This window comes from Glandiceps talaboti, chromosome 12, assembly GCF_964340395.1.
Source record: "Glandiceps talaboti chromosome 12, keGlaTala1.1, whole genome shotgun sequence".
NCBI lineage: Eukaryota > Metazoa > Hemichordata > Enteropneusta > Spengelidae > Glandiceps > Glandiceps talaboti.
The window spans coordinates 6,211,166-6,225,394 of record NC_135560.1 but is presented as its reverse complement, the minus strand read 5'-3'; the positions used below and the strand labels follow the sequence as shown (position 1 = coordinate 6,225,394).

General features: G+C 35.7%; 2 protein-coding genes across 2 annotated transcripts in view; one reads left to right on the top strand and one right to left on the bottom strand.

The window, feature by feature from the left end:
* Window positions 1–5,393, bottom strand: part of LOC144443479 (methyl-CpG-binding domain protein 2-like) — a 28,599-nt gene extending 23,206 nt beyond the window's left edge. The window contains exons 1-4 of the mRNA XM_078132966.1: window positions 5,199–5,393; window positions 2,941–3,241; window positions 1,903–1,993; window positions 433–530 (exon numbers count right to left, since the gene is read on the bottom strand). Coding sequence (XP_077989092.1) covers window positions 433–530; window positions 1,903–1,993; window positions 2,941–3,241; window positions 5,199–5,311 — 603 coding nt within the window. The 5' untranslated portion in view covers window positions 5,312–5,393. The remainder of the gene's footprint in view (window positions 1–432; window positions 531–1,902; window positions 1,994–2,940; window positions 3,242–5,198) is intronic.
* A 2,266-nt stretch (window positions 5,394–7,659) lies between these two features.
* On the top strand, window positions 7,660–12,013 carry LOC144443660 (uncharacterized). The gene is made up of 6 exons (XM_078133199.1): window positions 7,660–7,732; window positions 8,206–8,287; window positions 8,840–8,979; window positions 9,728–10,505; window positions 10,764–10,837; window positions 11,673–12,013. The coding sequence occupies exons 1-6, from the start codon at window positions 7,660–7,662 to the stop codon at window positions 11,768–11,770; spliced, it is 1,245 nt and encodes a 414-aa protein (XP_077989325.1). The 3' UTR covers window positions 11,771–12,013.
* The last annotated feature ends 2,216 nt before the right edge of the window (window positions 12,014–14,229 follow it).

The window sequence follows — 14,229 nt, the reverse complement described above, 5'->3', positions numbered from 1 at the left end:
AAGTACAGATGAGAAGCTGTAAAACAAACAGTTTACAATGCATGTAGTTTACTTGCAGAGTTCAATAAATGTTATTCTGGGCAGCTTCAGTGGTAACATCATGTATGTGATAGTGTAATGGTTGATGAGTCAGTGTGCTTCCCCAACCAACACTCCCCCCCCCCCCCCCAAAAAAAAAAAGTCACCGCATCATTTTTGAAATTTCCCTTGGACGAGAAACAAACTCTTGTTTTTTTGGCCTTACTGTGGATGTCGTTTTCACACATTAAATTCCATAACTTTCCCCTATGATTATTTGACTGATTATTGTAATACCTGAACATTTTCTTCAAAAGACAAATTTTTGAGGAAATATAAAACTAAATGTGAAAATTTGACATTTAGACCTCAATCTTGGTTTAAATAGTGAATGGCTGTACAAAGACTACTCACCTGTGCAGCACTCTGTCCTGTAACAGGTTGTGTACTAAGGTGTAGGTTAGTAGCTAAACTCTGTAATAAAGATTCTTTTGTATATCCTGGTCCTATCCCTACAAATAGAACATATCAATACATTAGGGATGATCGCACAATGTCACACAAGCTCAACAAATGAACATCGTTCATTTAGATCAAAACCCCCTCCCCCTAAATGTTCACAAGTGCAACATCAAACATTCATATATGTAAACTATGATGAAAACTGTAGCATTTACACCACTATGATTGATGTAATGTAAAAACATGATTGCAAACACATTAAAATACTACCAGAAAACCAGCACCATATCTCACATTAGAAGTACATTTGTTATCAACATCTCAGCAGTAAATACAAAAGCTGTTATCATTGAAGGGGTGAAAGTTATCCGTCACAATTTAGAAGTGTGAAAATGAAGTTCAGCAATCGCATTGACACCAGACCCCCTCCTCCCCTAAACGAAGTTCGCTTATTGAGCTAGTGTGATATTGATTGATCGTCTCTTACTATCAAACTGACTATTGTTCTGATTAAGGGTGCCTGCACTTCATTCAATGTTAAAAATTTAACACACAAGTTTTTAAAAAGGTATGTGTATGTGTACATGTTGGTGAAGCTTTCATTTCATAATCATACTTTTGAATGTTTGAATGACTTAGGTATGACAAAGTCAGTGTGAAACTCTGAACCAATAGTTTTATTAAAGTTTCAAAATTTCAGCAATAAACAATCATTTTTGCCCATATAGTCGCCATTGTACAATCATTGTACAATCATTGTACAATTCTTTTCTAATCCTGCCATAGAGGGCATAATTGTTTCATCATTTCACCAGATTAAAGAAATATAGGGTGTATTAATTAAATCATCATTTTAAAGGGTTTAGCAAATGGCTGGTTCATAAAACCATATTTATTGTCGATCTTATATCATCCAAATTGTGATACTTTCCTCCCTTTCCCTAATTTAGACACCCTTACATAATATTTCTTTAGAAAATGGCTACAAATTTATATGTAGTTCCAGTAATGTGTAAATTTAATGACAACAATATGTCATATTAATTGAAATAACTCCAGGTTACAAAATTACATTAGACCAATTATTAAGTAAATTCTCGTTTAGAGTCGTTACCTGAAATACATTTTCTTAGTCAACACTGACTTTCACTCCATACTCCACACATGCATTATACTTTATGTGTGCATGAGAATAAATCGACCTTCCTGTTCTATTTTGACCCTCTAGCATGAGGTAAAATGCTATTACAGGTACTGAGAATAAGTCGACCTTCCTGTTCTATTTTGACCCTCTAGCATTAGCTAAAATAGTATTGCAGGTACTGAGAATTCCATGCTCACTAAGTTCCTTTTCCAATATAATCATGACAATCAGTCTTTTGTACCTATTTCCATTGATCTACTTGTCTTGACCTCTCTTACCTATAAGGCCTTCTGGCAATTCTAGTGTTTTAAAAATTTCTTCTGTTATATCACAGGCCTTTGCTCCTTGAAGTCTTTTCTCCCAGAACAACTGTCAACAAATAAATGTAACAATAATTACATTAAATTTACATACCATGAAATTCTGTTTTTCTTCTAAGGTTTTATCAAATGAGGGCAAAAATCTAACAACACCTCGTTTCACATACATTTCACCAAAACATTAAAATGATTTGCAAGACAAGAGTGAACTAAGGAAAACTTCTATGGAAAAAGCACACTTCAAAGAGATGTATAACATTAACTTCATGACATTAATGACTTCTAATGACTTCTGCATTCTCCAACTCCTCTCGGTTTTTCAATATGGTTGCATAATTTTTTGAATCTGTCACAAATATTTGTATTTTTGTATTTGTATGTCATATTTTGCAATTGCATGAAAACCAATATTATGGATGCCTTGCCGTTTAAAAATAAATGAATAGATAAATAATAAATAAATTAACATTTGAACATTGTTGTTGACAAGGAAACACAAACCAATAAAAGGAAAGGACAAAAATATTTTGTTTTACCATAATATTGATAAATGAATGAGAACCTTTCAATTATCAGGTGTAGCAGTGAATATCAACCACATAGCTCAAAAATTACAACTTATTAACTTAACATAACTGTAATTAATATTTTCAAGAAATCATGTGGCAGAATGCACTACCATATAATGTCAGAGGAGGGGGGGGGGGGTACAACAAACTAGTGTATAGAACAAAGAACATACAATTAAACTCACAAAACCTGAAACAAAACATTGTCTATCTTGACAAAAATCTTACTAACAGTGCTACATTTTATCATCTGGCTCAACAAAAATCTTACTAACAGAGATATATGTTCATGATAAAATGTAGCACTTTTACTAAGATTTTTGTTGAGCTAGATGATAAAATGTAGCACTATTAGTAAGATCATTGCCTAGCCAGACACCTATTTGTTTCAGCTTTCCTGATTTAAAAGTGTAATTATAAAACTCACCTGTTTGGGTTGGTCTGTCAAATCCTGTTTTCCATCTGGTCTTACTTTACTTGCTACATGCTTAGTAACGCTGGTAACAGGTTGTTTGAATATTGAGGCAGTTTGTCTGATTGGTAAAAGTAGACTGCCGTCATGCCTTGTGCCTTTATTGTAGTCGTAATGGATATTTCGAAGTCTTTTACTTTTCCTCACACTAGCAGCTGATATTTTACCAGTCCGAAAATCAAAAGTACTGAGATCAAACGTGTCACCCAAATATCTTGCTAACTGTGGTTTACTGCGGAATTTCTTTCCACTCGGACTGTAAAATAATTCACAAAATATATTAAATTCACAAAATATAATAATGTAGTAATGTTCTTCGATACGCAACCATGTTTCTTAAGTTCGTGTCTACGTTTTGGCAACATATTGCCCAATTGCCGAAACATATACACGAACTAAAGAAACTCGGTTGTGTATCGAAGAACATTACTATATTATTGAAGTTCCAACCTTACAAGCCTGTGCGGATGATAAGAATAATGTACATAATACTTTGAGCATATCTTTACTTTAAAGCTGCACTGGCTGAAAATAGAACATTACTTGAAACTGTCTAGTTAAATATAATAACTTACTCGTAATATCGCACACCCTGAACAATATTAAATCATCTGTGGGTAAACAGATTGGTGCAGCTGTATACATTACTGTACACAGTAATATATATCAAATCAAATTGATTTTTAGGTCTGCATTGAAAATCAGTACCCTCGCTGGATCACGATTTCATCTTGTTACTACTTATAGATAACATAGACCTCTAATTGAAATGCAAAATGTCTAATTTTCGGTATTTTATTAAACAAAACTCAATGGATATATATTGTTGGTTGTGTGATCGAAACAATTACACCCTAACTACAGCTAGTACAGGTTTGACATATGGACACTGAATGGTATATTCCCAATGCTTTTTGTAAGTTTGACCTCATCAGTTGACCTTGACTTAGGCTACAATGCAGACTGGCAATCTAGGCCCCGAGGGTATTTTTGTTTTGTTTTTTTTGTTGCTTGCTTGTTTGTTGTTGTGTTTTGTTTTATTTTTGTATGGGGGGGGGGGGGCACTGTGAAAGGGTAGTTACATCCATATTTTATCAATCTGAAGAATGAAAATGAAGTGTGTGATTTTGTACTGAATTGTGAAAATGAATACTTCGGCAATGCTGAACAATAGTATGCTGTGTATCAAGAGTCCCATGAAATTTAGCACAAGACTTAGGATTTCTTTATCATGTACATTTGTAGTAATTTGCCTGCGCCAAGGAACTGTTTACTTGGCTATAGTATCCTTAAAATTTAAAAAAGAAGATCTACATCCTAAGATCCCAATTCCCCTTGCATTAAAGAATATAAAACTTGACCCTTTTACAATTAATACATACAAATTTCTCTATTATTAAATGAGCTTGATCCCAAAATAAAGATATAAATAAATGAAAAAAATCAAATAATGTATGGTAAAAAATTATTATACGCAAATGGCATGTACGGTAATCTGCAATTTCTACTTTTTTATGTCTGTGATGTCATTAATCTCATTTGCATTATAGTTTGACTTTGTACAACTTTTGTAAGGTGTCGACATCATACTTCAACTTTATAGGTATATCAAAATATCTATGGGACACCTATGTTCCTAACTTACCAATAGAAATTGATGTATAGGCAAAGTTGCATATTTTTTCTATAAATATATCCCAAATACTAACATATTGTATGAAATTGAAGAATTTAATAGATTATGTTAATCATAAACAAATATTTACTGTGTTAACAAACAAACAAAAAAAATAAAATATAACAGTGAGTTTGGGTAAGCCAAGTTGGCAATTTTGACATTTTTGGACGTTTTCAGTCCCTGACCGTTTGCTAGGATGGACGACACTTTTGGAAATCCCTAACCCTACACCTTTCTAAAGGGTTATGACTTCCTGTGTAAACCGATCGCGTCATCACTTCACATTTTTGTCTACGCGCTTCCCACTCATTTTCGGGAAGAAAGTGTTTGGTTTGACGGCGTACCACAAACTTACGGCCATAAATCAAGCCGATCGGCGCCTTTCGTCGTCTCGACAGCCCTAACTTCTCAACTTGTATCATTTCTTGTGACATTACGGTCACAAAAGACAAGAATCAAAAACATACAATTTTGGTTCACATCAGCCGTGCAACAATGAAACCACATGGAAGGCCAAGCTACAAAAATCGCCAACCTGAAATAATACACATCCGACTTCCCAGCCGAAAGACCAGATTTTCTAATAACTTCTTCTCTCTTCCATCCCTTGGGTAAAGCACCGCACTCCTCAACCTTTTTGCGTTCCATCGGTGTGTGTGAAACTTTTTGAGAAAACAGATATGGAGAACCAAAACAAATCACTTTTTTGGCGTTCCCTCGTATACTGTATGCTTCACAACCGCAATACTAATTGTGTTCATCCGCGAAAAGTAACCCTGATTTTAAGTTTTATTATTTTCGATTTTATATTATTTTCAATGTCAAAATTCTGTTATCATTCAGGAAATATTTTTTTCAGTCGTCAAATATGCTCATAATTCTGGTCCTACTGTATAATGTAACCTGTTGTATTCTTGCGCTAGGTGGTTCGGCTGTCTTAGAACAGCGCCACTGTGTTCATTTCAACATTCTTCTTTTGTTTCTCATGATCCCGCGTTAGAATTACCCCACATCAACATCGACTTGCAAAAATCTTAGTGAAAGATCTAGAAGAGAAAAGTGATAACAAAATATATAAAGTATTACCGAAGAACGTTTATACACATACAGGTGACGATGAAAACTTCTTCATCCCCGTTGATATTTATAACTCCGAAAGTTTATTTTGGGGACGACTCTCTGAGATATGATAGATACGTAATACTACAGCATTTTTCTCTCGAGATCGTTATAAAACATTACTCTAAGACATTACCTCTGAGATATATAGTAGGAGGTAATGATATATAATTCAAACCATGTGATCATCATATGCAAATATGCATGGCTGATCGAGCACGTGTGTTAAAACAACAATTTGGTAGCCTTTTATAGTCAACCCATATTAAATTATTTTGGTGACTATAGTGTACGTATAGTCGAAGATACTTGCTTTTTTTCACAATATTATTGTACATACATTTGATTTTTTTATATATCATACTCTTATTTTATTACTTGGGGTGGGTCTACTTTTATTAAAGATGTTAAGACGTCGATTTTATGATAGGTCGTGACACCGGTCGATATTTGAAAATCGAATTTATAAAATAACTGCAATCGTTGCAAATAGGATAGAGGATAGAGTGCAACTGCACCAAAAAAAGTCCAAGTTCTTGCTCTTGCTCTAAATATAGTGCCCGAGACGATACAAATTCGGTTTACTTAGGAGAATACTCTTTTCGCTGGACCACATTTGTTCGTTCTTCTCTCTCTCTCTCTCTCTCTCTCTCTCTCTCTCTCTCTCTCTCTCTCTCTCTCTCTCTCTCTCTCTCTCTCTCTCTCTCTCTCTCTCTCTCTCTCTCTCTCTCTCTCTCTCTCTCTCCTCCTTCCCTCCCCCCATTGTACATGTATTAAAATAATATCATGCAAAGAACAATCAAATAAATGTAGGTCAGTATTGAAACCCCTTGGAGATCGAAAGTGTATGACATCCTTGGAGAGGGTGTAATGACATCTTTTTTCTTTTCAAAATAATGTTTCCATGCATGTTTGTAAAAAAAAAAGGTAAACAGCAAAAAAATATTAATAAGTATAAGGTAATTCGGAACCACAAATGTTATCTGAATGGCATGTAATGTACCTTTTTAGATTTGTTTCGTTGAAACTTTTCTGTATACGCTGAAATATTGTATGTACAATGCAATGCCATGGAAATTGAGACGTATTGGAAAGGCTTTCTTGCTTGTAAGAGAGTCAAGTTCTGGCTATGAGATGAAACTGCATTATCCGGTTTTAATAATTAGCAGTTAATTAATCCTTTGAATTTGCAAGATGAACACAACGAAGTGACAGGATACTACTAGGATCAAGCTAGAAGAGAGCGCTGAAATTATGTGTGCGCCCTCTAGTGTCAGTGAACGCTCGATCTGGTGACGACCTAACATTATCGAAAAAGTTCAGTGGATTTTTCCCAGTACCGCTATCCAGTTTGTTGCGATTACATTTTTTTTCAGTGTGTAGCTACAAGAATTGATAAAGTATGATAATATCATACGGTACCTACATGTAATAAAATGAATATATATATTGAAGGGTTGGCAACATCTTATCTTAATTACTCGTGACTTAGGGAGCACTAAATGGCGGGCATTTACGAAGTAAACAGAGAAAGGGTGGTTGTCGTGCAGGAGCTGTCGTGTGATGATACTAAAAGTTGTCAAACATTTTGAAATAGCATTGGATTGGGTGATTTAGAGATTTGTGTTACCAAGAAACTCATCGAATTTGGATAGAAAAAGTACAAATTTAGTGAGCTTTCGAAGATATGCGGTGTACTGCCTACAGTAACGCTAACAGAACTTCAACTTGTGTGGTTTCGCTCAGATCACGTCCTTCTACCTCCATGCTCTGACTGATTTGCTCAAGTGTGTTGTTCTACCGTTCTAGTGACCAGTCCAGGAGTTTGTGAAGTCAGATTTAGAGGGGACATTGAACACGTTTAATTTTCATGGAAGATGCTGAACTTGTTCAAGAAGCAAAGTGCCTGGTTTTCAACCAGTGTTGAAAAAAGAAAACGAGAAATATGGGGTAAGTCGTTGACTCGTGAACAACGAAGGTACGGTTACCTTCCAGCTTGAGAAGTCTTTCCAACTTGTTTGATCGCCATGCTTTGGAAGTGTTTCTGTACAGACACGGTTGTATGTTGTTCCAAACAATGGGTTGTTTAACAGTTTATATTGTTGCTGTCTGCATCTTTGCAAAGCTCTCCTTTCTCCCAGTGTAGCGGTCTGCAAGCAGGACTAATGCCTGTAAGTTAGTGTAACGTGGAAGATAACCCTACTCAAAAGACAGTGAAAATGCATTGATTTTTCACTTTGACTTATATTATGCATGGAGGTAGCTACCTCCTCCATGTGTATTATTGAAGTAGATAACATATAACACCAAATTCTACGAATGAGCAAGTTAAATATACATTGCTTTCCATGGTTGTAACATTCCAATCATGATGCAATGACAACACTAACCACCAAAATACTAACATTTTCACATCTTTACAGTGAAGCATGGTGGAACATTGACAGACAGAGAGATAGCTCTATTTGTGTTTAGTGAAGATGCCGATGCACCAGATACAAAATGGTATGTATGCTGAAATTCTAGTCACTTGCTGAAGCTTCACACATATTGTATGTACTGTGTTAGACATGAATAGAATCCATGCAAATTGACAGAAAGTATTGAGCTGTCAATTTTAACAGAAATTCGGAAGCATGCAATCACCATCATGTACAAAATTGTAAATCACCAAATTGCCATACCACTACCAGAGTACATTCAACCAAGAATTAGAAAAACTAGAAACCAACATTGTGAATGTTACACAAGACTAAATTCAAACAGTGACTTGTGTCGATTCAGTTTCTTCCCAAGGACTTTAAAGGACTGGGATGAACTACCTGATCACATCATAGAACTTCCAAGACTATAGCAATTCAAGAATGCCATTGAAACAAAATAAATTGCTCGCATTTTACTTGTTACACAAATATATCATAGAAAATCGATGAATGTAGGTGTGTTTAGTCGGTAGCATCGTCGTCCAAACGCAATTTCTATACACATATCAGAAAATTTATGTAACCTCTACATTGTCAATATCCCTGATGCACAAATTCTCTATCTGTTTTGTAGGATATTTTCATCACCTGCATATTCCTACGATTCAGTAGCAGTTTTCCATGCCAGCTATGTGGATGCATGCTACAAAGAAGGATCCATGGCAAAGGTGGAGAAGGGAACATATTACCTACCCCCAACAGAACTACATGAAGGTAAGACTATAGAAATGACATCAGCAGCATCAATAGTATAACAGAACCCCATGATGCATGAGGGCAAGTGTGGCATACTCGACGGTACTTGCACGAGTACTTGCAGTGTTCTCTGCAGCAGTAGAAAATAACTGCAAGCCCAAATGCAAGTACCCACACTGCCACACATGCGATATGGGCTCTGTTATTATTACATAATGTTTTCCCGAAACAAATTTCCATAAAAATGACACTGTGCAATCACATGCTTTCATGTACAATGAACGATTACATCCTCATTTTCATGTAGGTATGGAATGCAGTGCATATATCACTAGTATGTGTACATCAGTGCAAGTAATCTCTGGTACATATGTAATAATAACTGGAGATGCCAGCCAGTATCAAGTATCTGTACCTGTTTCAATTCATTGAAGCAACCAATAATTGGCATACTATCGATGGAAGAGAAGGGCAAACAGTTTCTACAATTGGATGGATGACCCTCTTCAGGTCAAGTTCATGTAAAAGAATAGATAATGGCTGTGGCAGGATTACGTATTCACAAATCCTGATGTTACCAAGTTAATGCTCAGCCTTTCTGTCCAGTGTTTAAAAACAGTGGATTTTCTCTTGAATTATGTTGTGTTTTACCTTGATTAGTTTTATAATTCCAGGAATGTTATTTTGTTAAGTGCTTCTCAGTGTTTGAGATTTCAGAAACCAGAGATTTCTAACTTATCATTTTATTATATGTGTATATTTTCAGTTGTAAGACAACAAGGTGGACTACGATGGGAGAAAGAATTGGCAGCAACAAACTCAAGAAATCAGACCAATGTGACAGCTGAATCAAATCAAGGAAGAAATACAAGGTCTATGGTTGCTGGTAGTTCTACTGCAGTCAGTACTTCTAATACAGCTGGTACTGCTAGGGTCATTGGTACTTCTAATACAACCAGTACTTCAAGGGTTGATGGTACTTCTAATAGTACAGCTGGTACATCTAATACAGCTGGTACTACTAGGGTCACTGGTACATCTAATTCTGCCGTTAATCCACATACAGCTGGTACTTCTACAGTTGCTGGTACATCTAATACAGCTGGTACTACTAGGGTCAATGGTACATCTAATTCTGCCATTAATCCACATACATCTGGTACTTCTACAGTTGCTGGTACATCTAATACAGCTGATACTTCTGCTTCTTCTTCATCTAAGGCAGCTGGTACTTCTGATGCCCCAGTTACTACAAATGTTCCCGATACTTCTATGGCCACTGCAATTCCTAAACCTGCTTGTTCTTCAAATGTTCAGAGTACTTCTACAGTTGACTCAGCAAATGTTGCTGATGCATCAAATGTTATTTCTATGACTGTTGGTCCTTCGAATACTTCTGGTACTTCTAGGGATGCAGGTACTTCAGACACAGCTGGTGTTTCAAATTATGTTGATACTTCAGATGCTGCCATACAGAGTGGGAAAGACAGTCAACTAGCACCTGAAACATCTCAAAGGGATAGCACATCACTGTCAAAGAAGAGGTTGGTCTATAAGCTAATAATATTTTATTGTTTACCTTTTCTTCAAGGATAATACTGATCAGTTTTGAGCTGAGTGTTTGAATCTCACACTTTTGTCCAAATACTTTTTCACATATCTATTTTTTCAGAACAAGATATGGCAAAATTGTGAAAGTAAACCAAAATAGGTTAATAACCTGTAGCTTTACAAACATATCCTTTAAAGTTTTTTTTTTTTGATAACTTACCAGTACCATGTGATATTTGTTGTCTAACCAGATCCAGGCCTGAAGACATGGAAAGTAACTCTGTGTGCATTGGAGTCCATCAGTTTTATAGCACTTCAGCTACAGGTCAGTCTATGATCATAATAAACTAGATACATCCTAAAATATGGTGTTCTTTGTCTTTGATAATGTTGTATTCATATCTTTGGGAACATAACTATCATATCAAACTGAAGTCAAGTCGCTGGTTCTAAAATAGCTCTTGATTGACGGTGACCCCAAATGAACATATTTAAAGAAATTATGTAGAGTGGTGGATCACCGTTTTCAGAGATCCCAGTTCTTAATTGTTGTTACTGTTGTATTCATCCAAATATATGTTTCAGTAAATACTAAGAAATTTATGTAATTTGAATCGTGATCTCTTGTTTGGTCACTCCCCTCTCTTTAAACCCGTGCGAAAACACACAAAAGGCAAAATAAAAAACAATGTTTTGTTTCTGATAACATGACTTCAGAAAATAGGGTGATAGGTCTGAAATTTATTTTATTTTACTTTAAATTTTTGAAAAGTCAATCAACATCAACCCTAAGATAAGATACTTGTTGGTCACAATACTTCTGACAGAGTTTGATGAGGTGTAAAAGAAGTAAATGAAGACAATTATAAGTTAGGCAGACGAACTTATAGGGTCGGGGGCTTAAGCTGAGGTTGGTCAGGTTATTGGAAACACAGTTTAACACACTCTTCATGGATCCTTCACAACAGCACAAAATGAATATTGTGTAATTTTACTAGTATGTGTAGATATGGTTGTTGATGGAACTCCATCTATGCTGCACACATATAGCATAGATTATCAAACCACCAATAACAACGTTAGTTTAAGTGTAGTATTATGCCTTGTGGTCAGTAGAGATTGTCTAAAATTCCTAGAATTTCCTAAATTATATATTTCAGGTTTACCACATGTGAATGATTTACCAGCTGTAGATGGACCATTGGAGGATTTTACTCTTGGAGAAAAAGGATTTATAGTGAAACATTCAGTGATATAATATATACCACAGGACACTGTGGGTTGAAATGGATATTAAAGTTTAAACTGCCGTATCTTACATTGAGTAGGAAATGTATAACACTCTTGCTAACTTACAGGAGATAACGCTGTCTATGAATGAATATTAACTTATTTAGAGATGTGACTTTTCTTAGGTACATCTGTGTATCATAGCAACACTTGATACGTCAACACAAATGTGTTTGTTCAGGTTTTGGAGCACTAACATGCCTCCTAGAGTAATGAGGGGCAAGAGAGAGAGATGAGATCTGATAAAACTTGCATAAATAATTTTGTACCATAATTTGGGGGTATCCAAATTCAAATATTTGGTGAACTCAAGTAGCTTTTAGCTGTTTACTGCCTTTGAAAAAATGAAATTATTACATGTAACAGGTGTTCAATAGTCAGCTGACTCTTGTGATAATCTCTGTAGTCACTGACATACTCCAACACCAATCTGATTAAAATCCGATGTAGATGTCGGCTAATCGTGCATTGCTATCTTACCATCGTTATTTAGCTTGAATTGACCTTCGTAGTAGATGTTTACGTTTTTAGCCTGATCGCCTACTACGAAGGTCAATTCAAGCTAAATAACGATGGTAAGATAGCAATGCACGATTAGCCGACATCTACATCGGATTTTAATCAGATTGGCTCCAACACCAAAGATGTGTACAATTGCTGTGAGACAAATGAAAGATGTATGTGTTGACTTTTATGCAGAAATAGCTGAAAATGTCTGTTTGCTCACAGATACAATTTTTTAAAAAGATTAAAAAATAGCATAGTAGGGTAATGTTGGAATGACCATGGCAGCTATAGTGAGGATCCCAGCTGTTCCATTTGGTATGTCACAGGTAAAATATAGCACTTTCCAAATTTGATACATTTGTGTATCAGCCAATCTGACAATAGTACTCTGATAACTAATCATAGGACATGTGACTTCACTACAATCAAATGAATGTCCTATAGCCATAACTATTGGTTTCACTCAAGCATTCTTGCAAGCTAATGTATATTTTTCTGATGACGCAGTGAAAAAATCTGCAGCATTGCTGTGAAAAGGCCAGTGATTTTAGGATGATACCCTCAAGACAATAGCCTAGAATCCAGGTGAATGGGGATTTTGAATTTTGGTTTTCCCCCATGATGTAACGAATTCAAAACCCCTTTGCCTGGATTCCAGGCTATCAAGGCAAGGGTCTGTGTCATAGCCATACTCAACTGTTGGGTTGTTGGTGGCCGAGTGGTTTTACCACTTTCCTCTTACTACTGTGGTTGGGGTTAAAACCCATGCAGGGTTTGATGAAATTTACCATGCTGTAAGTAAGAAGAGTGTCCTTCAGTTTGACTCTTTCATACCACGCAGGTTTTCCTTGGGTACTCTGGTTTCCTCCTGCATTAACACTGAACCAAAGGAGCCTGTAAATGGGACTAGCTCCCGTTGGTTATCCGGGAAATAAATAAAGTTATGTATTTGAAATATATAGATATATCATTTACACTCTGCATTGCATTGTTGAGCAGAAATTTTACCAAATGTTGCTTTGTCATGTTTTAAATTTGAAAGATTATTGTTCAATTTTGAAGTTTCTTGTTGAAATAAATTAACAGATTTTAATCACTTTGATGTTATAATCTTGTTATTTTTTGTAAGTGGGTACTATTATGATTGGTAATTGTTATTTACATTGACATCATTGTAAACATTGTAAACCACACCCTCTTTTACGACATGGTCCAAGATGAACTCTCAAGAGGCCCGTAGTTTGTTTTGTTCTGGGTGATTGCAGGAAGGCAGCGATCACCCGGAACAAAACAAATGACACAAAGTGATCAAAATAGAAGTAAATAAATACATCTATCCGCTTTCACCACCTCAGATTTGAATCAGATTGGCTTAGCATGACTTATGTAATGTCTGAAGATTTAAATAAGAAAGAAAGTGAGGTCATTCTCTCTTGTTTATTAAAAAGATTAAATACTTCATTGATTCTTCTGATTTAGAGATTGTGTATGTGTTTCATTGCTGTATTGCTGTCAAACCTTACCAGCTGTTGAGCATAGCTGAATCACAGATTTAGCCCGGAGATTCACAGATAGAAGTCACATTCACCCGGGAGATTCACCCATAAGGTCACAGTTCAATGGGAGATTCCAACATTGAGGTCGTGACGTCACAGTAGACTGTTCTCAAACTTCCAAAGGAAAGATTTGATGAGAGATGATGATTTTAGACGTCAGATATACAGTCATTGTTACGTTTTTGACGTTTCAAATGTGAAAAATAACAAAAATGACGATTTTAAATTGACTGACAAGGATATACGTTTATGTACATTTCGTAAAGGCAGCCATAGTAATCCCCGACCAACTACGAAATCGAGACCATCCAGGGAAATGGCGGCGAGCTTGAAATGACACTTCTCTCTACCAATAACGAATAAA

Coding starts and splice junctions, on each gene's coding strand:
- LOC144443660 (XM_078133199.1), top strand. CDS start 7,660: ATGCTGAACTTGTTCAAGAAGCAAAGTGCCTGGTTTTCAACCAGTGTT. Junction 8,288..8,839: donor GATGCACCAGATACAAAATG/GTATGTATGCTG, acceptor TCTGTTTTGTAG/GATATTTTCATCACCTGCAT. Junction 10,838..11,672: donor TTATAGCACTTCAGCTACAG/GTCAGTCTATGA, acceptor TATATATTTCAG/GTTTACCACATGTGAATGAT.